Here is a 26,063-nt window from a genome sequence, read left to right as displayed (position 1 = left end):
ATATTAATACTCGTAGTACTGTGATTTAATTGTGTCATACAGCGGAATATTACTACCTCCAATTGTTTGACAGGTATTGATATAACACCTCCATCAAGGCATATTTTACCTCTAAAAGGTGAAACTTTTGAAATAGAATAATTGGTTAGTAGACCATGAATGTGCTGCTGAGGTTAAACTATGCTTTTAATACCTCTTTAGCTAATGGATATACTTGATCCATACAAAAGGATAATATATTAGGTAGTAATTCCTTGACGGCAGAGCCCGGCTTTACGACTAATAGTTGGATAATTTTTATGAACCTATCATAGATACATAATTGAGGGTACGATTAGCTTTTCGTATTTTTTAAGTCAAGAATTCGATTAGAATTCGCATAACTAAATTTTTAAGAGTATCTTTCACAAATTTGTCCATATGACACATATACGTATTACATAAAATTGAATTTACTTTTCAACGAATGAGTGCTCCCTGCCTCCATCTTTACTGAGGATATCAAATAATTGTTGCCTGCAAAATTACAAGGTAGAGTCTTTAAAATTGACATAAAGTTTAATTTTATATTTAAATGATGTGGTTTACTTCGAGAATAAGTGCATGAACGTTTCTAAAATTTGTTTAGCGAAAGCCATTCCACACTGACTTAATAACCCATTGAAAAGACTATAGATAAGGTCCATAACTTCGTTGATAAGATCTGCATAATATAATATTAATATTATACGATAGCATCAATATCATACAAGCGCGTAAGGCATTCAATTTCTAAGCGAGACTTTTTCATTGTGGCTAAAGGAACTACAGTTCTACCTGGAAATGGTGTAAATAAAGAAAGTGATGATATTATGTTATGGATAGAGCTTTCTATTGATTTGTAGGTAATCGTTTTCGATTTCATGTTTTCATTCGTGACACTCTCAGTGATACTACAGAGCACCATCAACGTACTCTTGATCATTGGTACTGCTATTGGGAAAAAATTCATGTGAATGTAATTAGTTACAGGAGATACCCCTTGTTTGCGTAAAAGAATTTAAAAGCCTTTCGTAGCGACATCGATAGGCAATCGAATATCCACTCTTACCTTGACTTATTAGATTACTGTCTTGTTGAATCGATTGATTCTGTAAGGTGTTAGTAAGACTCAATGTTGTGCTTCTTACGAAACTGCTATGTTTCTCTGAGCGTTCTTCCCAACGCTGAGTGAAAATGATAATTTATAGATAAATTAGAATCTCTAGAGACAGAATCGATCAGCAGTTAATTACAATCTTATATATATATGCATATTTAGACCTGGTCACTATCTTTGACACCATTCCAGGGTAGAATTATAGTATTTGAGAGCATCTTAAATATAACGACTTGAACCTGTTAAAAAGGATATCTGTATTAATCATAAAATGTTATCTTGATACGCCTCACTTTTTGCAATAATACCTTTTGAGGAAGGTAATCAAAGGTTGTAATTCCGGAATTCATGTTGGTCATATCTTGAATTGATCGAATATCTAGTAACATAGATGTTCTAATACTTGTTGCTAAGGTTAACAGTAAACAAGCGGCACAATACGCTAATTTTTCTGGCGTTTTTGCGGATTTTTGCAAGAGAGGAATAACAGCATCCACAATTTGATTTAATAGCGAATAGAACATTTTTTGGCGATCAATGTGTCCTTGACTATGGGCGTGAAATTGGCACAACCATGGGCTAAAGGCTTGAATTGCAGCCATAGATTGAATATGACTACAATTTCAATATAATAAAGGAAAGCAATGATGATATACTGATTAAAAATTTTCTATTTCAAATAATGATACTTACACTTCCATGATAGTTGATAATAATGATGATTCACAATTAATATTATATAGTTGTAGCTTCGTGGCGAAAAAGCAGACGTGGGTTAGTCTAAAAAACGATGTTAATATGATCTGTGTTATTTTAATTAGTGTAATACTGTTTTAAGATTCGAAATTTTACAGTCCTATCAACTGTGGCATTTACCCATCTAATAATGTATTGCAGTTTTGAAATCTTTCCATAAATAAAGCGTCGACAAAATGCTCAGACATCCTGCCTAATGCTTGTATGCAAGTAGATAGATCTCTCAAAGCACAGTGAAATTGCAGCTTTATATAGTTACCGTCTTGATTATCAGGAAATTCTATACATCGACCTTAAAAATTTAGAATGTATTACTTTCGTTAGTTATAGTACATTCATTGTATATTGTTGATTATGTGAAGTGAGTTTCATTATAGCGCATACCTTGAACATTTTGTACTAAGTATTGCTCGATACTTGAAAAAATGCTGAATCGCGATTTCAGTATATCAAACTAATAAATTCAATCACTACAGTTAATAGTTTATATACACAACGACCAGAGTACTATCATAACTGTTTTATTATTACATAGTAATGAATAATACATACTAATGTTTGAAGAATTGATTCCGGTTGAATTTCAGAAATAGAGGCAATAATCTCAATGTTATTTTTCAGAAATACTTGTAAATCTGTTTCGTCCTAAAATAATTTAAGATAAATTTCCAGGGTTATTTCTTCTGTTTTAAAAGGCCCTTAATATGATAAGAAACTTGAAGCATACTAACTTCTTCGTCCATTACATCGTTACTAAGAGCCTCAATTTGATTATAATTTTTGCTGGACTGAATCTTTTTGATAATACTACTAGCTAATACGGTAAGAATACTCCGATATTTGCTGATTTAAAATAGAAATAAATTCCGTTCATTAGTATAGATTATATGGGAGATGAGAGTTAACTTTTTTTCTGTGCTAATTCAGTTTTAGTTTTTACTTTATAATATTTTCTGCTTTTGCATGATTATTACTCTCAGCCTTAATTTGCATTTTTAAGTGTTCAATAAAGAATTCCCATATTTCTAAGCAAGCATAATAGCCATCTAAATGATGCTAGGGAATAAAATACAGGCAGTTGAGATATATTATCTATCAAGTATTATAAAATCATAGTTCTATTTTTTTTAATTACCTGTAAGAAAGTATACTTAAACAGAAGCTCGAAGAATCTTGATAGCGGAAAATATGGACTGTTTGTAAATCTTTGTAAGTGAACATTAACAAATAGCCGTAGAAATTCTGTAAATTTATCTAAATACCTATAGAATCACAAAAAAAAAAATATTGTTGTTATCTATGTGCAATATACCATGAACTTCAATATGTGCGGATATACTTGTACACTCTGTACATGTATACTGTACGCATATATATATATGTACATCTGGTAGTAGTATGTAGTAACACATATAACATAATAATAGGAATAGCCATTTACATAGTATGCCCTAAATTACGATAATTACAAAAGCGTATACAGTACTTTTCATCTAGATCAGCGAAATTGATATTTTGACCAATGACCAAATCTTGCAACAATTGATATGTTTCTTGAAATAATTTTAATAAGAATTCCTCGAACTCTTCCGGAACACAATTCTTGGAAACTATTTCATTTATACAGTCCATTGCTAACGTTCCCAACTGATGGCCATCACCAGTTTGACAGCCGAAGCTGGCATAGCCAAAAATGGTGGTCAGTAATGATGTTGTCATGAGTGATGACAAAGGAATCCATGAAAAGAAATCAGCTAGACATTGTAAGGCCAAAGCGGCAATTTCTTTTGATTCTACATTCCATGCTTGAATGCTAGATTTAGCTTGACGAGAAGGCATATATCGAAGTAATTTTTGTACAATATTGTCGTTTTCAGTGGTTGAGTTATCGTTTTGATCATATGATGATGGCGATACCGAAAACAGGTCTAGACCAACCGCTCCAGTTTCATTATGTCGTAATGACGTTGGAGAAGTAGATGGTGTAATATGTCTTGCAACTTGATATTTATCCAATAATGAATCTAGTAAAGTTGATAGCATAGATAGGATCTTGGGCACCTCATTCAAGAGCAGTCTCTTTAATTCAAGTTTTCGACTATATATAACGTTTTCACGAGGTTGAATTAATTCCTCTGAGGTTGTCAATAACATGTACAAGCCAAGGCTAGTGGTGCTAGGTTCACTAATTATCTTGATAGAACAAAACAAGAGCAAAATTAGCTACTACTGTATTTGGGCATGGCCAATTACGGTTGAAATTGTAGGCAAGTATATTGTGCATGTTGCAATAACATAGCGTATTGCATGATATACACAATATACTGTACAAAGCAGTTAGCAGCATAATTTATTGCATCAGAGGAAAAAAATGATTTTTTAACGCTTACTTCTTGCATATCATTAAAGAAATTTGGATAAAAGTGTGGCCAATCCAATCTAGCTATATCTACTATCACTTTAACCAATTTATTACGCACAAAAATAGGAAAATCGGTTCGTTTTGCTAGAAGTAACCGAGGTAACGTAGAACGGAATTCTCTTTTTTCGTTGGCATCCACACCAATCCATTTTTTGTTAACGATGTCCTAAAAATTATTATTATAACTGTTTATTCATTGAATATATTTTTAAACAGTTCAAGTGACAAAAGGCTATGTTACTATTGTATGCTTTATCGCAAGCAGCAACATTGACTTCTTACGTACAGTAGGCATTACTGTATATTCTGTAGTACTGTACTACTGTACATATGTAGTTAGAATATGTAAGTAAAAGTTAATTAATAAGGTACAAATATAATCTAACCTCTAAGACTCTGGTTGCAAACATGAGAACACCCTGTTCTTGAGAATCGTTCAAAAAACAAATGCAGTGCCTCCATGCGTCTTTCTGCTGGCTAAAATTCGCCAACAATTGTTCTATAAGAGATTACATATGCCTTATTAAGTTAAAATAGTACACCTTTATGACGATAATTGCGAGAGGTATTCTTTTAGAATGGTATTGTAATGGTTAGTAAGATTGATTGAAATTGCAGTACAGCGATGTCGTTTGACTATATTGTACAGTATGTATAATGCTATAATATCCAAAAAATTGAAATTGGTTGAAATGCCCGTAGCCATTTATTTTCCAACTTTGAAAAGGTATGAAAGTGATCATAAGATTTAAGTGCAACGATTGTACGGACCATTATTGATATGCGTTGAAGCTTTGATACATGTGTAAAAAATAATTTTTGTAAGGTGGCTCAGAAGTTTGTATACCATAATAATAGCGTGCATAATCGTATAGCAAAGAGTGAAAGAGTAATTATTTTTACATTACAGATACTGTATTATTATTCTAGCATGAAGTAAACGATGCTGTCGTATACCTACAGTACTAGTTTGTTGTAGCATTATACATTACGCTGCATACCAGTTTTAAGCTTTGTTATGATTGATTGAGCAAATGTGTTGTGATAATTTTGTTAGCCAATTTTTACGCCAAATTGCATCGTACAAAGTACAGTATTAAATTGTTAAAGGTATTTTTACAACTGAATACCCTATCTGGCTGTTGTTGTATGCATGTAGAAGTGCTACACAAGTCTATGGTAGAAAATATTTGAAATGAAGGGGATAAACTAGAGTAATAGGTTCAATCATATTACCGATTTCTCTTTTACGTTTGTTGGTTGTTTGAACATTGTAAAATTCCGATAGTAGACGCTGAAGTATATTTAAGGACTCTCCGGTGGTGTTATTACTCTAAGGTGTAATAAAAAATAAGCATATAATAATTAATAACAGCATTAATACGATTCACTTACAAAACAACCCACTGGATGTTCAAATACGTTGAAAAGGCTTGATTAATTCAATTTAATGAAAGAATATCATCAAATACAATTGCTTATTTCCTGATAGAGTACAATATTTATTTTCAAAAGTAAAAGTTGATATTAGGCTAAACGAATGCGAAGATAGGAAATAGATTAGGACAAAAGCATACGTAATTACGATATACGTGCAGTATGAAGGTATAATTAGCTGTAGTAGAAATACTGAAGAGAGGGGAGCCATGAAGAAAAAAAAGAAACAATAGATAGGAGTTGCATGATATTGTCATTATGATGTCTCAATATCTTGAAAAGTTATTCATACAGCCGTTACAGTTTAGGATTAATATAGGACAGGTAAGCTCAAGATATGTAGATGGAATTGCTATTTGCTTTGGGTGATAAGATGATAGCTAAGTCTATGCCAGTCCATTGGCAATACAATTGTCACATTATGTGATTATAGGAGTCTTTCAACAAAGTATAATTGGGTTGATGTGAGATATCGACATCTACTAGTCCCTGCTACAGTACACAATGAGATTGCTGTAAGATTTCGTTGAAATTGCATAGGTATATGACCGAGACTTTATCTCATTGTCAACATTAAAAAAATAATATAATACAGCAACAGAATGAGAACGGTAATCATCATTGATCTTGAGGTATTGCGTACTTTGCCAAATGAATCACTGATGGTAGGTCAAGTTGATAAACTGATACTGTAGTGTTGATGAATTAATCAAAGTGAATGATAACAAATTTAAATGCTAAAGAAGTAAAAAAGTATTCCATCCACTGAAAATCCAGTTGATGATTGATGTTGACTCTAGTGAGAAATTGATCCTACAAAACTTTTAGGCTAAAATACGACAGGATACAAAAGTGAGCATTGAATTTTGACAGCTTAGATAAGATAATGATGACGAAAGAAAGTGAAATTCCCCAAAATGCTGATTGGAGGTGTCATCATTCATACGCGTACAGTCCAGTCGTTTTAGTGAAAAATCAAGGGTAGAAAACAAGAGACATTGTAGATGTTGAAGTAGGTTAGTACGATCAAGACAGTCTTCATCAAGATGAAGTCGTAGAAGATCGTCTACTACAGTGGAATAATATATGCAAAATGCTGGTAATAAGAGAAGATCAACGTCAAGATAGCGCGTTGATGAGCAAGAGGATTGGAAGATGGCATGGCTTTGATTGAAAGGCGTTGTAATAAGTTGGCGCTGAAGAAGGGGGTATCCGTTATGCAAGCCAAGTAAAACTTACCATGCTCGAAGAGATAGAAACTGAACGTTGAGTAGACTGAGTAAATACTCTTTGAAAGTCGATTAAAAGAGAAGCATTGAGCTAATCATGATGGACATGAAGAGAAATGCAATGGATTAGCCACGGTTTGCAGTCGAGGAATTGTGGTCGATTACGGTTGCAGTACGGTACGGTACGGTACGGTACGGTACAGATCGGATGAGTCTGATTGAGCGAGCGAGATGCTGGATGCAGTGATAGGCCTTCAACCTTCAACCTTAGAACCCTAGCGTCGTTGCATAAGGTTTAGTATGAGATTAACACGGTGTGACTGCGTTCGTACAATTACTCTCCTTCTATTAGAGTGTACAGTACAGTACTGATTTAGTACAGTATTGTAGTCGTCGTCCTTGGTACTGTAGCAAAGTACTGTCCTGTCACCGATTAGACCTGAATACGGTCCGGTTCGGTTCCAACCGTTCTGATCTATATGACACCGATAGACCACTCGGACCCCTGTATACAGTACAGTACTATACTGTATGCTTTCATTCTACGTAAACTGTATGTTTTGACTTAACAATATTCACAGTGCAGCGTGGAATTGTAGTGGACAGTGTACTGTACTGTAGAACAGTGGAATGGATTTTGACAAGTTGAACAGTCCGACACGATATTTGACTGGGGTGTACACACAGTACTGTACACTATACTGTAGACTGTACAGTAAATAAATGCAGTACAGTGCAGTCTAGTCTATTCATTAATGTAGTGGTGCACTACAGACCTAGAAAGAGATACCGTCCACTCTGCAGTATACCGTACTGGACCGGACCGGACTGGTCCAGACCAGTCCACAACTCTAGCCTACAGTACACGACACTACCATCCATGACTTACTGTACACTGTACACTGTAGACAGTAAACTGCACCGTGTGGGCGGATTGGAGTCCATAGGACACAAGCTTTGCCGTACTGTGGTAGTGTGCGGATACAGTAATCCAAAGGTTAGGAATTAAACTCGACCTGAAAACTACAGCACCCATTTTGAAATTTGCACTTTTTAAAAAACAACCCTGAAAAAATTAGCGTACTAGTTGATTCGGAGTTGTAGTCATTGACAGCTGCTTGTAAAACAAGATCGTGCATTCTATTTCATTAGGAAACGTAATGATTTCTATTGATTAAGAAAGAGGCAACGTTGCTAGAAGTACAGTAGTACACTCATCTTCCATTGGACGCAAAATACTATTCCATTACTTGCATACGACAATATTGACGATATTGCACTGTAGGCGAAGAGGACAAGCATAGACGATGGAAAGATTAGATCATGAAAGCATGTCGATAGGCGGTGGTTTACCCAATACTACTTTAAATGGAGAAATGGGTGAACAAATGGAAGGCGAGTTCGCAACGTCATCCACCTTGACAGTCATGAATGGTGGCGATATGGATCGGCCGCATGTCGAAGAGGGCGAAAAACAAAATGACATAGAAGAATTATTATCCAAAGATAGTGATAAAGTTGGCCAAGCATTATACTCTAGTTTTCAATCAACAGCAACATCAGTAGCTCAACTTTTCACAGGTTGGACATGACATTGTATTTTCAAATTTCATCATCTCCATTTCACTTTTACAGCGTGGAATTGAGGTAACACCTTGATCTATTTTCAATATTATAGAGTGTTGTAATGGCACCGCTGAAGGAGCTTGGACCAATTTTCAGTCTACTTCCAACTCTGTCACCAAACTTTATCACGGTACTGTCAATCATCTTCTCTACAGTAAACTTCAACAATCCATTTTCTACGTCTTGTCATACTGTAATATATAATATATTGCCCTTACAAAGTAAAGACTTGACTTCTGTAGTCTTGCTAAAAGTGGATCATCACATTGATCCATAGTAAAGCTTTTCTATCCAAAAAGAAGTACAACACACGTCAATAATTTAAACTTGTTGGATTTACTATTCCATTTTGTGCACACAAACTCGATTGCCCACTATCATCGTTTCCATCATCAGTCCTGAATTATATCCGAGACCAGACTTAGCAATCACCACGCTACATGATGCCAAGTACTGTAGTGTGTACCATGTAGCGCTACCAACATACACCATTATACCGCATTTGATTCCTTTTGCTTTTTCTTACCTATTGTTCTACCACGGGAAGTTGGTAAACAACCAACGTTGAAGGCTATACATCGCTAGCAATGGCGTTGGACAACTCTAGACAGTACTTTATCCTTGTATTTCCATCCATATAAAGCAATAGGCAAAAAAGTGTGTAGCAAGGACGGGTAGTTAGCTCATTGGCAGTCTAGTGTTGCTGTTATTGTCGCAGCAGGCAGGATGTTTTTCAAATAATTAAGTTCCTGGTCGTGGCAGTAGTAGTTACCCTTGCCAAAGGACATTCAAAAAATTAATCCTGTCAACTCTAGCGTTGATCATATCTTGTCAAGAACTGGGTCTTACCAATAGTTTACCACCAATATTGGATGTCTATGATAGGCCTAGAACGATCAGTTTTAGTGGCAATCAGTACGTTCGTGCTAGCTTGTAGCAGTAACGACTGTATTGAATCCAATTTTTTCCCTGTTGTGATAATAATTAGAATTGAAATTTGAAATTGAACTTGCTACGTTCTACTTCCATTAATTGGATAAAGGGGCAAAAAAAAAAAAATACGATAAGTTGTTGAGTAGTCCCTAGTTGTAGTCAAATGACGCTTGAGGAGTACGCCGTTGCTGCACATTAGTAGTTCAAGCAATGGCGAAACATAAGCCTTTGTTTCAAGTAGCTAAAAGTTGCTTCCGTATACGCGGTGCAGTGAAGACGTATTTTGGGAAAGAAAATGTTTGATATATTTCATTTGAAAGTGACGGTCTTTACTATTCATATGGTATTCTTCTAGGCCATTGCAATAGAACGGAACGTAATTTTACTCTTTCATCCCTTCCCATATTGTACCAATTTACCCAAGTGTTTTCTTCCTTTATAGCTTGCTCGATTGTTTACCCTTGCAATGGACGTTTTTTTTCTCACATTAGTCATACAGTATGTGTTGGACCCTTCGCAAGGATAAACTGGACAACATCGTGTATTAAGTCAACTAGATTGAATTATTTATTATAAATATCGTCTACTGCATCTTGGGTTGTTTGTGTTCTACATACGTTTTTCTGATTAACCTGGTCGACACGCCATTTTTATGTCATCTTGTACAACTGTGAGCTATGTTGTGCGATTCTTATAGCGTCCATTGAAATAGAGTAATGAAACCACTACATCCATCTACAGTAGACGCATACTAGCATGTAGTAGCCCATCATTGGGTTTCTTGTTATAGTACATAATTCAATTTTCAATCATATTTGGAATGAATGACAGTATTACGCAGTTCGTATGGGTAGATGTTGTACATACTGTAAAAGTTGATTTCTCGCTAGGATTGAACAAATTCATGTATAGCAGAATGAACTGATTACAAGGCGCGATGATATAAAATGGGATATCATCGTGCGTTGTGTTGTGGTGAGTCCTAATGTAGAGTTATGCAGGGTTTATACGTGGGGCCTTGTTAAGATAGGTATGTACACAATTTTTTTCTTTACGCGTTAGTGAGTTGAAACGTTGTAATGACTACAAGCTTATAAGCAGTACCGAACTAAAATTGAAATTACTGCAAACGTCGACACGTATGAAAAAATTGGAAATGTTTGAGCGTAGACTTCAATTGCAAATTGATACCCGTAGTCTAGCTATTATCTTAAATAACGAAGTAACTAAAATTGTTATTTTAACTTTGAAAAGGATGCGATGAACCTTTTGCATTCTCTCCTACTGTACGTACGTGTAGTGTCTATTCTGTAGTGTATGTAGATGGTGTATCGCTGTCTTTCTCAAGTGTTGCTCTACAAATTCACGATGCAGGGAGTATATCACCATAAAGATAAAATAAAAATGTCCTAAAATACTCTTTTATATTGAAGGATATTGTATTCTTATTACAATACCTACAGTAGATTCTACATAGGTATTCACTGTTAACCCATGATATTCATTGTTGTGTAGAAACTAGAGTATTGTAATGGATGAATTAGTGTAGATATTACTCGAAGCTATCCCATTTTAGCTTTGTTGTACAAGTGTTGAACTAAACGTGAAACTGACAAATAATCAATCAATACAATAAATACACCAAGCTATAATTTGATAAAGTTAGTAATTGTTGTGTTGAGCTAAGATGAGTGACAATATGGAATGAACTGGTGTAAGAATCTTTTGATGGAAAAAATGATATCGTACAGTGTCATGATGATATAGGATAGCCACTTGGAATTAGGACTGAAAATACAGTAGTCGAATTCTTCTACCTAGTTGTTGTACTGTACATTGAATATCTTTTCTTTTATATCATTGTCTAAACAGATGGCATGGATGCTTACAAGTATGGGATCGATTTTGGTACACAATGTGGCTATCAGCGTCGTACCAAAGAATTAGTCAACTGGTTAAAAAAGAAACGACGTTTGGTATTGCGGGAGGAAATTATCGGGTTTCTTACTGGAATGTTGCCACCATCACGTCCCGAATGCCCGTCTGGCAATGATGTCGGCTCTATAGCAAACTTTTCGCGGAGTAGCACATTAGCAACACCTCCACCAACTTCACATCGACGCAGAATGACTCCATCGAGCCAGGTTGATGCTGTGATAGACAACGATGAGAGTAGTAGCAGTAGTAGCAAGAAGCGATCAGTTTCGTTTGCCGATTACTATATGGACTGTCCCGCTCCGAGTCAGAAGCGATACCGTTTAGAATTTGACTAGAAATCATTTATGATATCGAGTGCCACCGAGATAATTGACTATGTCTACAGTGGATAATGTGTTGTACCCTATGCACGTACTGTATATCGTCAATACTGGCAGCAAACTAGTAGGTTTTTATGTTACCTTTTTCATTGCTTACATTGATGTTACTTTTATAGTTTTATTGCATCGGATTTGCTTAATCGCGAATATGTAGTTATTAATATACATTGTCTTTATTTTATCGTAAGCTATGATAGACGCGATCAATGAGTAACGCATTCTCACAGATTATAAAATGCTTGTAATCGAGGAGGGAATTGTAGTTGCTCCACCATACATACGTGTAAAATGTAAAATTGTTATCCTGCAATCCGATTACGTTCTGATAAATCTACTTTACTTAAGTGCAATATAAAAGAGGTTTCGCTGTTATTTTATTGTAATATATGCTGTACTGTAATTGAAACTGTGTGCTTATATGACCGTCTTGCATCATTTAAAAAGTTACTGATATCGTAGTCTGTATGAAGAATAGGAGGATAGCATTTTATATTGTAATATTATGCTGTATGAGGTATCATTTGTCGGTAAAGTTTCAAGATATATTTTCGGTTGATTTAAAGCACCTCATGTAGACGGACACTGTGGTACGGTTGTACTGTGTTAATTTTCTTTGTATTGTTGTATATATATATGATACAAATATATATATATATATATATATATATATATGGTATATACGATCATCTATACGGTATAATATATTGAAGATACGGTATAAATGACACGCAACTTTCGTTTGATTACTTTCTTAAGTACAATTTTCGATTGATAGGATTGTAATTGCCTTGTATTATTTCGTGTCTCTATATTTCAGATTCTTATTTTTTAAAGCTATTGCAATATGCAACGCATTACTTTTAAGAAGAATAACTCATATTGCCTCTTTAAGGATCTCTTTAATTATGTCGCACATGATACGATTAGAAAATCAGATGGCCTATTACTGTATATTAATATTAAATGGATCTCTGAAAATATCTGATGGTGTTCTTTGCAGGATTTTACCGTTGAATTTTAATCGAATCTCCAACTATCTCCCAAAATATGCGTTCGATGATTATGATAGAAGAAGCTATTCGATTGACATTCGAGACAAATGATTAGGAATATTGGACCATTTTCCCACGCAGTAAATTGGATCCTTGTGGGAGTAAAAGTGAGCGAACGTTTAGGCAGCAGCTATTGTGTGCTGTTTGATGAAAAGTGAAAAGTTCTCCTAGCGATTTAGTGAAGTAGGCACTAATCATGGTGTGCATGTGCGTATTTACTTCTAAATCTAGTATAGTCATAAAGAGTCTAAAGTGTGTCTCTATCAATTGATGTTAAATTTGCTCATTTATCAGTTAATACTGTCAAAGCACAGCTGTTATTGTGATACCAAGAGTAAGATATTGTAGCCGTTTGCGTTCCAACAAGTACAGTATGGATGCGGTATTATTGACTGGAAGTCAATTCGTTCACTATCTTCATGGCTTTAAAATGTCTTTGCTATAATAGATACTTTATAGTGAATTTGTCTGTAGATTTATAGTAATTTAAGCAAGAAATTGAGGAACGATTAACAGGGCATGGAGCTAAGCAAAAAATACGTCTAGTGTCTACCGGTGCGCAATTTGGAATCCATTACTGCAAAGGAGTTGGACATGATGGTCCGTGATCCAGTATGCAGATCAAGCCGGTTATACTTTTTTTCTAATACTAATACATTCACATCTCTTTAGCGTCTGTAGCCGGTATATAGTACCTATTTTATTTTAGCTATTTTGATCACAAAATAGATACATATGCGTTAACGAGTTTCAGCGCGTCGTGGTAAAATGGGCTGCACTGTTAACCGCTCGCTATCATCGTGCAATCGGGTAGCCCGGAATACAATCGATTACCTATTTTTTTTGGCTATTTTGATGACAAAATAGATATACTAGTTTCAGCGCGTCGTAGTAAAATGGGCTGCACTGTTAACCACTCGCTTTCATCGTACAATTGGGTAGCCCGGTATACAGTCGATTACCTATTTCTTTTAGCTATTTTGATGACTAAATAGATACTGTACATATGCGTTAACGAGTTTGAGCGCATCGTAGTAAAATGGGCCACACTGTTAACCGTTCGCTTTCATCGTACAATTGGGTAGCCCGGTATACAGTCGATTACCTATTTTGGGGGCTATTTTAATGACCAAATTAGATATACACGTATACGAGTTTTAGCGAGTAGTAGCAAAATATCCAACATCAGGCATTCCATGTACACGTATTGAGGTAAGAAAAAGACCGAACCGCAGGAGGGAGAGGGACAACTTTCCCCCATCTTCCTGATAGATGATATAAACAACTGAGCCAAATAACAACAAATCCAATGGAGAGTTTTTTTGCAACAAGCGATGATCCCAGTGGTTTACGCTGTCTCATGTTTACTCTACCATCATTAGATCTGTCCAGCAGTGAATGCGCCATCGTCGTGGATTGTTATGATGATTGTAAGCATCCATTGTGAGTACACTACACTACTGTACTACTGTCCATAAAATGTGTGATGGAGAACTGTACTGTAGACCATAGCCTTTCCCCCCCGCCAAAAAGGAGAGATTTTGTCTTCATTTTGAATAAAATGAAAACAAAATCTAGAAATGGGCCATTGGATAATGGCGGTCTATTGTACCCCTTTGAATGTAGAGTGTACAGTAGTGTGTACTGTAGTCCATCACAGTGAAAAGTAGCATTTTTCTTGAAAGGGAAAAGTGTACTTCTGTACGGTTGTCCATGTCTTACAGTACATTATTAATGTCATACAGCGAGGGTCAAAATATCATCGCAGTATACAGCGCTATTCAATTCGCCTGAGTGATTGATACTGTCTACTCGAGTAGACTACGGTGCTTCTACAGTCCTTGTGAAAGACCTTGCACTGTAGTTGAGTGGATCTGTTTGAAAAAGAGCGAGAGCTCGTCGCTGAGTTAATTTCCTTTCATGTCGACCAAAATTAGTAGTTAGTTGCAATTGAAATCTTTTCTTTTTTCCTTTGGTGGTGTGCAAAGAAAATTCAGTCGCAATTGGACGTATTACTAGTAAACACGTTTCCAAAGTATTTCACCCTCATAAGCAATTGCTGTCTAAGAGTGCTCGCTTAGGCAGAATGGAAAACAATCGGAAAAGCGGTTCGTATGATTTTGATGAGGTTGAAGGAGATGATCATCAAGCGAGTGATCAAGAGACGATGGAAATAGGAGAAGGTATACCAATGCTATTTTCAACTACCATCCCTGTCATGATTGATGTTGTATTTTTACTATGTTGACGCTTAATTTACAGCTTTTGGACTACAACAGTCATCACTGTAGTACCAGAGTAGGAGGATACAATCTCTCAAGGAGTGCTAGTACATAAATCAACAAGAGTCTTGTCTGTCAAAATGGATCCAATCTATTTTGCGCGATCACAGCTCTTATTGACGAAAACCTCTTCCATTGGGGCTTACTATAGCTTAGTCTTGTCCGTGAATTTCAACAATGATAATAATACTAGTCCTACGTAGTATTGTATGCGATCTCCTATAGTCATCAATTAGCATGATCAACCTTTGTTGTGGGATAGCAATTTGCAGTAGCTTGGCTATCTTTGGTACGCGTCCAGTAGTCAATTGTCTATATTAAATGACTACAAACTTGCCATTGGGCTAGCGTAGCGTTCAATCACCTTCAAAAAAGACTCCAATGGCAGCCAGCCAGCTGCTGATGCATTTCAATCAAATTGATACAGTAGACTATCCGCAATTCTCTTCTTTTCTCTCCATGAGAAAGAGTAACATTTCAGTGGAGGATCATTTGCTTGACAGAAAATTTCATCCCCGACTACAGGTGTAATTTCTCAAATGGCTATTCACCAGCCACTTTGGGGGGGGACATACAAGTACTTTCCTGTATTGACAAAAAAGTCAAATCCATTATAGAATAACAAGCAGTTTGCTAGTCACGGCTGTATTTGTTGTCGAGGATGGAGTGTGTGAACAAGCACTATAAAGCTAAGAATGACTACGACTGGATAGATTTTAAAATCAACTCCACACTACAATAATATATACAATTTATGTGTATGCGTTGATACAATTTTTATGACGCAGACATTTCAATCCAATTGTACATCCATGTAGATCACTTACGCCATCAAGATGAGATTTTGGATTCTGTTATTGCTTCTCGTATTTTTTTCTTCAATAATTAGCCTACTTCCTCAATTCTATTACATTACTACTAGCATGGTATAAGTATTGGCACTAAATTCGGAGCGTATTGTAGAATGTAGACCAAACAAGATAAAATTAATTTGGTAATATACTGTACAGTAGTAGAAAGAATGAGAACAAAATACTGGTCCTAGACACACTTTGCAAACTGTTGTTTTTTTTGCTTCCTTATCAACCCTACATACGACTATACCACCAACACTGACCGACTCTACAACTGAAAGTTCTTTCCTAACCCAATTGAATGAAATAGGAAAGGCAGATATGACAATAAATTGCATTGCCTGTGCTATTCTTATTACGATGTAAACTTACTCTTATGGTAGTGTTGAAAAACTGCATGCCTTATTTTCATAGTTTACTTCTCCTTGACTCACAGCCCAAGCTAATTCATGGCAGTTTCACACACCTTTGTCAGACTCTTGCTTAAAGGTACTGTCTGCGCCATAATATCATCAATACCCATATTTGTATCCTGGCCCGTAACATCGACACTTTATCATCGAATTGCTGATTTCGTAATTAAAATGTGCTAAGTAGCGCTGTAGTCATTACACCTAATTAATCCAATTGTAGAAAACTGGTTGATAAGGGAAAATCTTGGCTGTTCTTGTTCATTTCTGATTTTAAAATACTGGCTGACATGGAATTTAATTTAAAATCGCATTTCCGTCATAACAGATAAATCAATTTTCAGCAGTAGGGGGCAACGGATTGATTGGGAGATACCCATTTACAGCAATAACTAGAGTTTGCATTTGTTTATGTATTGAATTTGTCTTAATGTTGCTGTTTACTCTTTCCTTTGCTGTATAGATGATAATTATCCTCATCCTAATAGTAATAGCAACCATGGACCTGCATCACCGGAAGCAGAAAATGATACTGCAGATACCACTGAGATCAGCAACGAGGATGATTTAGATAAGTTGAAAGCCAACGCTAGCCAAGGTGCAGCAAAGATACAATTTGTTGTACGCAACTTTTCCAAAATTGATAGCACTGTACTTAGTGAACCAGTACATGCTAGGAATATTCCATGGTAAGTGCAAATTTAGGAATGTTATACGCATAGACGTAGATTGACATATGCATTATGTGGATACAATGTACGTAATCCTCATGGTTAGTGATATGCTTGGTCCATTTAAACCCCTTTTGATATACAAATATATTGTTTGGCCAGCAAGCTTGAAGTGATTTTGAAGAGTCTGCTAGAGATATTGTTCGAAGTGTAAATTTACCTTACAACATCACGTATCGTATCACGATGAAATTTGCGTAGTCACTCGTATTCTGCATGAACGAAGATTAATGTCCAATTGCCTTCTTAAATCTCTACAGAGTATGTTCTGCTTGATAAATGAATTTCTATAATCGATATTGTTCTTATTCACATCTTAGTCAAAGTAGCTAAATTAGTATACATTAATGGCACAAGACACTTCAAACGTATGACAGGATACGGTAATAACTATAATACTCCAATGGTAGTACTTATTTTGTGGTATAAGCGACAGTTGCGAACGCAAGAGTAATTTAACATACAGTACTCAAGCACAAAACATGTCAAAACTGCCGAGATTTTCTATTATACAACATAAATTATATCATAAGAATGTAACAATCATTGCTGTGCTATCCAATTTTGCGATTTGAAGGCAATTTATCATATCCTATTATAGATTTACTTGTTTAGTTCTAATTGTTGATTATAACAATGTCAACGGTATGTAATCATCAATAGGATCGAATGTATTATTTTATTCTGGTTGATGTTTCCAGTAGCTTAATTTATTAATTCTATCACAATCCAGCCTGAGAACCAACTAGAATTTTATATTTCATTTAGTTATTATTTTGACTTTTTGATTAGAGTATTCAACACATAAACTATTAATAATTCTCTAGGCGCATTATGTTAATGCCACGACATTCTGGTCAGGACAAAACTAAGCATATAGGATTCTTTTTACAATGTGCACCTGAGACCGACAGTTTGTAAGTATATATCCTTTCAATGTACATTGGTTTGTAGCATATTTAATTATGTGAATATAGCAATTGAATAAATTTAGTCTTACACAAAGTGCATTCTACATCTATCCTTAAAATTTTTTAACACAATGTTAAATTTCATATTCAGGTCTTGGACGTGCAGTGCGTCGGCAATATTAATGCTAGTGAATCAATCCAATAAAGAGGCGTCCATAATTAGAAGTAATTATCCTTTCATGCCTAATATCTTACCGTTTGTGATAGCTCAGGAGAATCATATTTTACATACAATTTTCCTTTTGTACCTGTAGAGATTCATCATGTATTTTTTCCAAAAGAAAATGATTGGGGTTTTAGTCAGTTTATTTCATGGAATGTAAGTAGACATAATTTATTACATTTCGTCTTACAGTTCACTGGTGTAATAACAGAAATGATATCATTTATTAGCTTTAATGATAGATTTAATCATGTATTTATGGATATTTTGTAGGATACGATGGATCCAAGTAAGGGATTTATTAAGAATGATACCATTATTTTAGAGGCTTCCTTAAATGCAGATCCTCCACATGGTGTCTGGTAAGAAGATAATCATAGTTTAAAATAATACATATAGAAATACTACTAGATTCATATTATTACATATTTTTGTAGTACAGTTACAAAGAAGTGCGACATGAACTATATACCTGTTTATGTCCTATTTTTTTCTTTCCATAGTTGGGATTCGAAGAAAATTACTGGTTTTGTTGGATTAAGAAATCAAGGAGCTACATGTTATATGAATTCACTATTACAAACTTTATTCTTTACTACGCAATTGAGAAGGGTTAGTTTGTAATATATAGGATTTTACGATCAATATTAATCTTGGATCTTTTATAATTTATGTGATATGCTGTAAACGATATCTTAAGTCTTGTCATCTACTTCTTTAGGCTGTTTATATGATGCCAACCGAAAATGATGATCCTGTTAGAAGTGTTCCTTTAGCTATGCAGAGAATATTTTATGATTTACAATATAGGTAATATTGATTACTAATGCAATACTCATAGTCCGTCGCAAAGTGGTAGCGTAGTTGATATATTTATTTTAGGATATTAGCGTGATCATTTTATATCAACTCGAAACTGTTACCTAACGAATCCTTTTACATTACAGCGATAAGCCTGTTGGAACTAAAAAGCTTACTAGATCTTTCGGGTACTTGCTTGATACTTCAACTATATCAATACTTTTTCCGCTTTTGTATAGAGGAATTAAAGTTGTCGTAATCGACCTATTTTAATTTTATAGTTGGGAAACTTTAGATTCTTTCATGCAGCACGATGTGCAAGAGCTATCTAGAGTGGTAAGTGTGCTATTATCAGTTAAAGTGTTATCGATCTGAGATTAATAAATTATTTATTTGTACCGCTTACAGTTGTTAGATAACTTGGAGAATAAAATGAAGGGTACATGTGTTGAGGTACTTAATATTTAACACTTATAATGATGAGGACTTGTTAGCCTCAATTATAACACATGTGTATCGATTTAAATAGGGAACAATTCCGAAGCAGTTGGAAGGAAAAATGATCGTAAATTTTATTTTAGTTTAATATCCTTATATGATATACGATTGATTGATATCTAATTGCTAACCTTCAATATTTACTCTAACTTTGCATTTCAGTCTTACATAAAGTGCCTACATGTAGATTATATGTCATCCAGGTAAGCGCTTACTACAAAATATATCCAGCTTTTTTGATAAATCCTACTAATTAAATAGTTTACAACAATCTTTTCTTATTATCCGTAATATAGAATAGAGCCGTTCTTAGATATTCAGATTAACGTGAAAGGAAAGAAAACTAGTAAGTTCACTATGTAATGTAGATTGTTCAAAGTTAAAGAAATAAATGTCCGACCTTTTATCTAGTTTATGAATCATTTGACGACTATATACGTTTTGAAACCATGGATGGAGAAAATAAGTATGATGCTGGTGAATACGGACTGCAGGTAAGGTCTAAATGTCTTTTCATTTCTATGGTTGGCAAGACAATCTATTCGTATTTTAACTATCTCATTTAACTACCGAATGAATAATACCTGATATGTTTCGTTGACGGTTTCTAGGAAGCTCGCAAGGGTGTAATGTTCTCGAATTTTCCCCCCATATTACACTTGCAGTTAATGCGATTTCAATACGACCCCCTTGCTGATCTTAATGTTAAAATAAATGACAGGTCGCGCATGCTATTTTTTGATGATGTTATTAATACTGATGATATATTCAATTTATATTATTATTTAAATGTTTGATTTTCGCTCTATAGATACGAATTCTATGACAAACTGGACCTTAATAAATTCCTAGAAAAACCTGAGAGTGAGCCTGCAAATTATACCCTACATGCTGTATTAGTTCATTCAGGTAAGATGGAATGAAAATGAATATAAATCTATCTGCTGGAGTTGGTAAATTATCTCTCCATTACTAATTTTTTTATTATTACAGGAGACAATCATGGTGGTCATTATGTTGTTTATATTAATGTGAAAGGAGACGGAAAGGTATTGATTGATTAGATTGATTGATGTTGTTTGAACTGTTCGTTGCCTGTCGCCTTAGCAGTTATAATTCATTTTACATTTCATTACAGTGGTTTAAATTTGATGACGACGTCGTTTCTCAGGTATTTCCGCCATTTGTTATAAAAATAGCCTTTACTTTAAATCTCATATGTATTTTTTAATCTTCAACAGGCAACTGCTGAAGAAGCTATCGACAACAACTATGGTGGAACTGAAGGAGTAAGATAACCTTTATTGCTATCATGCAATAAGATTGGATAGTTTTTAATCTTTGATCTTAATGACATAGGATGAACATTTCGGGAGACATTGTACAAACGCTTATATGCTTGTATATATAAGGGATAGTTGTCTAGGTAAAACTCATTTATGTTACTAATTGAAATAGAACTATTCAATCTACTATAATTTCTATATTATTTATGATAAATTTATAGATGAAGTCTTACGTGAATTAAATGACGATGATATTCCTGAAAGTTTGAAGAGACGGTTTGCGGAAGAGAAGTATGTTTTTTATTTAGACTATAATTACAATCAAATATGTAAGCGTATACATTACTTAAAAGGCATCATTTCTGATATGTAAATATAGAAAACTAGAAGTTCAGAGAAGGAAAGAAAGAAACGAAGCTCATTTATATATGTCAGTACAGGTATGATAATCTTAAGGGTTTTGATATGCTCCAAATTATTAATATGTTAAAAGTACATACGTTAGTATTTGTAGATACAATTATAGGTTACTGAATCATTAGATCAGAAATTTAAATGAGAAATTTTATATAATTAACTTCCTATTTAAGGATTTTGTTTAATCCATATGATAACATTCCTCGAAGGTTTGGAGAGAGGACCAGTTTTCTTGTCACCAGGGATTTGATTTATTTGTTGCAGATAAGGCAAAACACAGGTAAAGTTGTCTCTACCAATGATGCAAATAATCCTCTGTTTATATATTGTGGCACTACCTTCAGTAGCAGATTACAAACTAACTTGATGATATTGGGTTTAGTACCTACAAAGCATTAAAGAAATCAACTTTAACTGAATTTTTAACGGCACTTGCTGATTCAATTGTGAGTTTTATAATCATGCATTATCATGAGTATTAGATAAAAATTTTACTAAATTTATTTGAGTCCTAGTGTAACTTATACAGTTTTTAATTATTAGGGTTATTCTGTAGCTGAGATGAGACCGTGGCCCCTGTTTCATAGACCCAATGGTACGACACGTGTTATTGGATTAGACGAAGCTGACTATGACAGAACGGTACAGTTATAGCGTCTGCTTATTTCAAATATTGGATGATACCTTTAATCAATGTTAAACTGTCATTTTTATAGCTTTTTGATTTAGCGGACAATGACGAAAATTGGTTTATTTTCCTAGAGACGCTCTTGCCAGGTTTGTTATAATTATTCTCTAATGTGTAAAATATACAGTGGAATTTAATTATAGTATTAATGTATTTGTTAATTCTATTGACAGATTCTGGACTAAAGAGTTTACCGCCTTATGATAAAAATAGTATGTAATATGTTAACTTCACTTCTTATAGCGTTATTGTTATTTGTTTTATGAATTTAACTTTTAACAAATTGTCAATGCTATTTCAAGGTCAAGTCATTGTTTTTTTGAAGTATTATGACGTAATGAATAGAAAAACTTCATATGTTGGCCATTTGTACATAGAATTATCCATGTCATTGGGTACAGCTTTAATATGTCAAGTTGCTTGTTTAGGTTTTGGTTTTAATGTATTCCGTTAATGTTAGAACTGCTTATATAATAATATTTTTAGATGATATAGCTAAGAAATGTCGCGAATTTGTAAGTATTCCGTCTAGCGTTCCTCTCCTATTTTTCGAGGTAACTATAAGTCTTGTCGTATCTACATGTAATTTGATTAGTCAGTGTGATGGATGTTAGCAGCCTGCAGTATAATTTTTAATTCTTTATTGCTTGTTGTTTATTCTAGGAAGTAAAGCCAAATAGAGTTGACATACTCACCGATACAAGTATACCTCTCTTGAAGGTATTCCTTTACTCTAATTTCTGCATTAAACTGTCTTTTTTAATCTTAAAGCTGTTATATTTGCAGGTGATGGGAGACTTCACAGATGGAGATATACTTTGTTTTCAAATGTGAGTCCAATTTATTTACTTAAACTCATCGAATTTTTAACTGACGAAAATTTTTACGATTTTTTTCTCCAGCGACTCTAAAGATGAAAAAATTCCTACGGTAGAAGATTACTTCAGGTATACTTTCAATAGTTGGATTGATTTATTTCTAATTATTTCTAATACTGTTAGAGGGTGACCGATTAAATGCTAGTTCTAGTCTAATCTAGATCTGATACTCTATTGGTTTAGGGAACTCTTTAATCGTATTGATGTAAAATTCTTTGATAAAAACGTTTCAAATGATCCTGGTTTCACATTAACTTTATCTCAACGAATGCACTATATAGAGGTATACTTTACTGGAATTAATTTATCTCTTAATTGTAACTAAATAGTAACATAACGATATGATTGAACACAGATTGCAAATGCAGTTGCATCACATTTAAGTATCGATCCGATGATGTTGCAGTTCTTTAAAAGTTATCAACCGTGAGTCTAAATCATTACAAAGATTCAACTATTCTTCAGTTGCGACAAATTCGTATTAAAATAAGGGTTCGCTATGTTACTAGATATCGAGATGCAGCAAGTCATCATCCTATTCGGTGTTCATTCGAGGGAACCCTAATGGACTTGTTTTTACACTACAAACCGTCAATGGCAAAAAAGCTTTATTACCAAAAGGTAATACTTAATTATAGTTAAATGGTATAGAAAGTATAACATAATGATCTTTAGTGCGTTATATTTTAAGTTCGACTATCGAACTCTCTTACAATTTTTATTTGTACAATTTATTTCCCATCGGCTGTTATACACACATAGCTTACTATCCCGGTTACCGAAATGGAAAATCGAGTACAAGTAAAATGTACTTGGGTAACGAAACATTTGAAGGAGGAGGTAGAAAGTTTGTTGCTAATATTATAACTCTTTACAAATAATATTAGCTTTAATGGTTCGGTACAGTGCATCAATATGATTGAAACTATAATTCATGCGATTTGTTCATTTCACTTCTAGACCGAATTTTTTGTCCATCCATATAAAGATGCTACTATTGAAGAGCTATTAGATGAAGCAAGGACACTGGTAGATACGACTTGATATAGATCAATATTACGCATGTTACCTATTTATTCAACGTTTATTGACATCATCTGACTAGATTAAGTTACCCTCGGGAGGCACTGGGAAGCTCAGGTAGGTTTAAGTACTAAATTTGGCTGGATTATCGTATCTATAAATTATAATTAATTCGCAATGATTTCGGTAGACTGCTAGAAGTGGTTAGCAACAAAATTTGTACTTGCTATGATGAAGAAAGTAGCATCGATTGTCTTACTCAGCCTTTGCAACGTAGTTACAGACTCGAGGTTTGTTTTATTAATTTCATGTTTGTGAATAGTATATTTAAAGTATTAAGTAATTGCAGGACAAACAAGTGCTAATTATTTTTATTTTAGGAAATACCACATGATCAAATGGACTTAGAAGATAATGAAATTCTCATCCAAGTTGCACATTTTCAGAAGGTAGAGCCCATCTGGATAAATTTGTGACTAAGCATATATCTAAAATTGTGTGTTAATAAATCATTAGGAAATTTTTCAAACTTTTGGTGTACCGTTCTTAATGAAAATTGTTGACGTAAGCCAGATAAAGTTGTCAGAACTTAGATTGGATATCAATTGTTACTAAATGTTCTATCAATTGTATCATACATTCACACTCATATAATTTACGTAAATATTACAGGGAGAATCAATAGATTCTATCAAGCGAAAAATTAAGGAGAGATTAGATATATCTGACAAAGATTTCGAAAAGGTAGTTCTATAAAATCAAAAGTGTTCTCATGATAGTGGTAGAAATGCGTATAAAATTTTAGGGATCCGTAGAGTTAGCTAAGTATCGTCATTCTCCGAAATGGTAAAGCACGACTCTGTCGCGTGTCTAAAATTCATTAATCATTTCATTATAGTATAAAGTTGCCATCGTAAGACTTGGTCGTGTTACGTACCTGCCAGATGGTGAGTATTGAGTTAGACATATTGCATTGGTATTTATTGTTGTTGTAAAAATCGACGTGCTTGCGGAAATTTAGGTTAATATATTATTAACAGAAATCCGATCTTTGGATTTGTGATGTTATAGATGAGGATAAAACAATTTCTATTGAAGATTTGCAACCAACACATGGTGGTAGTGGTAAGGCATATTTTTACCATAAAGAATTTTACAATTGAATGAAAATAATGAAAAGCTAATATTACACGATCACCCATAATATCAGGTTTTGTTGGCCGGCCGTGGCTTGGCTTAGATCACGTAAACAAACAGCCTAAGAAGACTCGTTACTCTTATATGGAAAGAGCAATAAAGATTTTAAATTAAAAGATCCGATACGTCCTTTTATACGAGAAGATGGAAAGCTTTGTTAGCCGATTAAAAAAACATTTTAAGAAAATTTATGAAAGATGATGTGATAGAATTTAGAAGAGATTACGGTTTAACTAGGAAATTACCGCAAGAACCTGTTAGATCTTCGTTCAAAAGTATCATACTTTCAGCTAAACTTGTTCCCAAGGTCTACATGTAGCTTTCTACCACTGTTATTTGAATTAATAGGATGTCACTAGTGTATGTTGAACCCTTCGCTGGAGTTGATACGATTAGTTCTTGCAGTAGTGCTAAGGTGGATGGCTTTTGATGCTAAGAATTTAAAAATTTGATAATATATGGACTCAAGGTCAATAGAATATCACAATTTCATTTATATTTACAATACAAATTCTGCTACAGCACTAAGTATAAAGCTAACTAGCTGCATGATCGATGTCAAAATATTGGATTGCTCATAATTGTGTCTTAGTATTTACGCGTACAACTAGTGTCAGAATTCAGTACCTATTGTACAGTATTTACATTTGTCATATTCCTATACCTATTTTGTATTATTTGATCCTATACGAACCCTAGCGTATGCTCTATTCCAGAAAGGATTTGTGCCAACTGGTACATTCTTTTACGTATTTTAAGATTTATACGCGAAGTCTGTATGAGTAGATGGATAAATAATTATTATTGTTTAAATTACTCTTGAGCAATGACTTAAAAAAATTGGAAATTGTTTGATACTTATTACTGTATTATGGCTTTTCAACCTATTAAATAAGCCTATAGAATGACAATTCTCTATTTAGTACAGGCTGGTAAAGGTTGAATGCTGCATC

General features: G+C 34.2%; 3 protein-coding genes across 3 annotated transcripts; 2 read left to right on the top strand and 1 right to left on the bottom strand.

Moving 5' to 3' along the window:
- Nucleotides 1–584: 584 nt before the first annotated feature.
- TRIADDRAFT_53769 (uncharacterized protein) lies at nt 585–6,995 on the bottom strand (the record flags this gene model as incomplete). The annotated part of the gene is made up of 16 exons (XM_002109551.1): nt 585–703; nt 1,091–1,205; nt 1,303–1,377; nt 1,447–1,753; nt 1,832–1,918; nt 2,015–2,186; nt 2,279–2,348; nt 2,447–2,539; nt 2,626–2,737; nt 2,835–2,950; nt 3,030–3,156; nt 3,381–4,087; nt 4,285–4,482; nt 4,703–4,815; nt 5,553–5,649; nt 6,993–6,995. The coding sequence occupies 16 exons, from the start codon at nt 6,993–6,995 to the stop codon at nt 585–587; spliced, it is 2,511 nt and encodes an 836-aa protein (XP_002109587.1).
- A 1,294-nt stretch (nt 6,996–8,289) lies between these two features.
- Nucleotides 8,290–11,814, top strand: TRIADDRAFT_53768 (uncharacterized protein; the record flags this gene model as incomplete). The annotated part of the gene is made up of 5 exons (XM_002110088.1): nt 8,290–8,563; nt 8,661–8,738; nt 9,445–9,523; nt 10,474–10,571; nt 11,414–11,814. The coding sequence occupies 5 exons, from the start codon at nt 8,290–8,292 to the stop codon at nt 11,812–11,814; spliced, it is 930 nt and encodes a 309-aa protein (XP_002110124.1).
- Nucleotides 11,815–17,033: 5,219 nt separating this feature from the next.
- On the top strand, nt 17,034–25,224 carry TRIADDRAFT_21658 (uncharacterized protein; the record flags this gene model as incomplete). Its single annotated transcript, XM_002110087.1, has 45 exons — nt 17,034–17,146; nt 18,016–18,105; nt 18,251–18,324; nt 18,414–18,478; nt 18,596–18,684; nt 18,826–18,934; nt 19,044–19,132; nt 19,270–19,311; nt 19,405–19,459; nt 19,532–19,576; nt 19,653–19,688; nt 19,784–19,824; nt 19,918–19,967; nt 20,033–20,115; nt 20,233–20,342; nt 20,433–20,530; nt 20,615–20,670; nt 20,760–20,792; nt 20,863–20,910; nt 20,981–21,047; nt 21,129–21,198; nt 21,287–21,347; nt 21,534–21,604; nt 21,707–21,770; nt 21,868–21,966; nt 22,041–22,101; nt 22,186–22,224; nt 22,315–22,407; nt 22,499–22,566; nt 22,676–22,732; nt 22,799–22,842; nt 22,915–22,959; nt 23,074–23,173; nt 23,246–23,316; nt 23,400–23,511; nt 23,653–23,730; nt 23,851–23,919; nt 23,996–24,030; nt 24,104–24,203; nt 24,294–24,362; nt 24,430–24,477; nt 24,586–24,657; nt 24,812–24,860; nt 24,985–25,035; nt 25,124–25,224. Coding segments are annotated over 45 exons (3,120 nt in total), but the record flags the coding sequence as incomplete, so codon positions are not given.
- Between the last annotated feature and the right edge of the window lie 839 nt (nt 25,225–26,063).

This window comes from Trichoplax adhaerens, genomic scaffold (assembly GCF_000150275.1).
Source record: "Trichoplax adhaerens TRIADscaffold_2 genomic scaffold, whole genome shotgun sequence".
Lineage (NCBI taxonomy): Eukaryota > Metazoa > Placozoa > Uniplacotomia > Trichoplacea > Trichoplacidae > Trichoplax > Trichoplax adhaerens.
The sequence above is the reverse complement of the archived record's forward strand: the minus strand, read 5'-3'. Positions and strand labels throughout refer to the sequence as shown.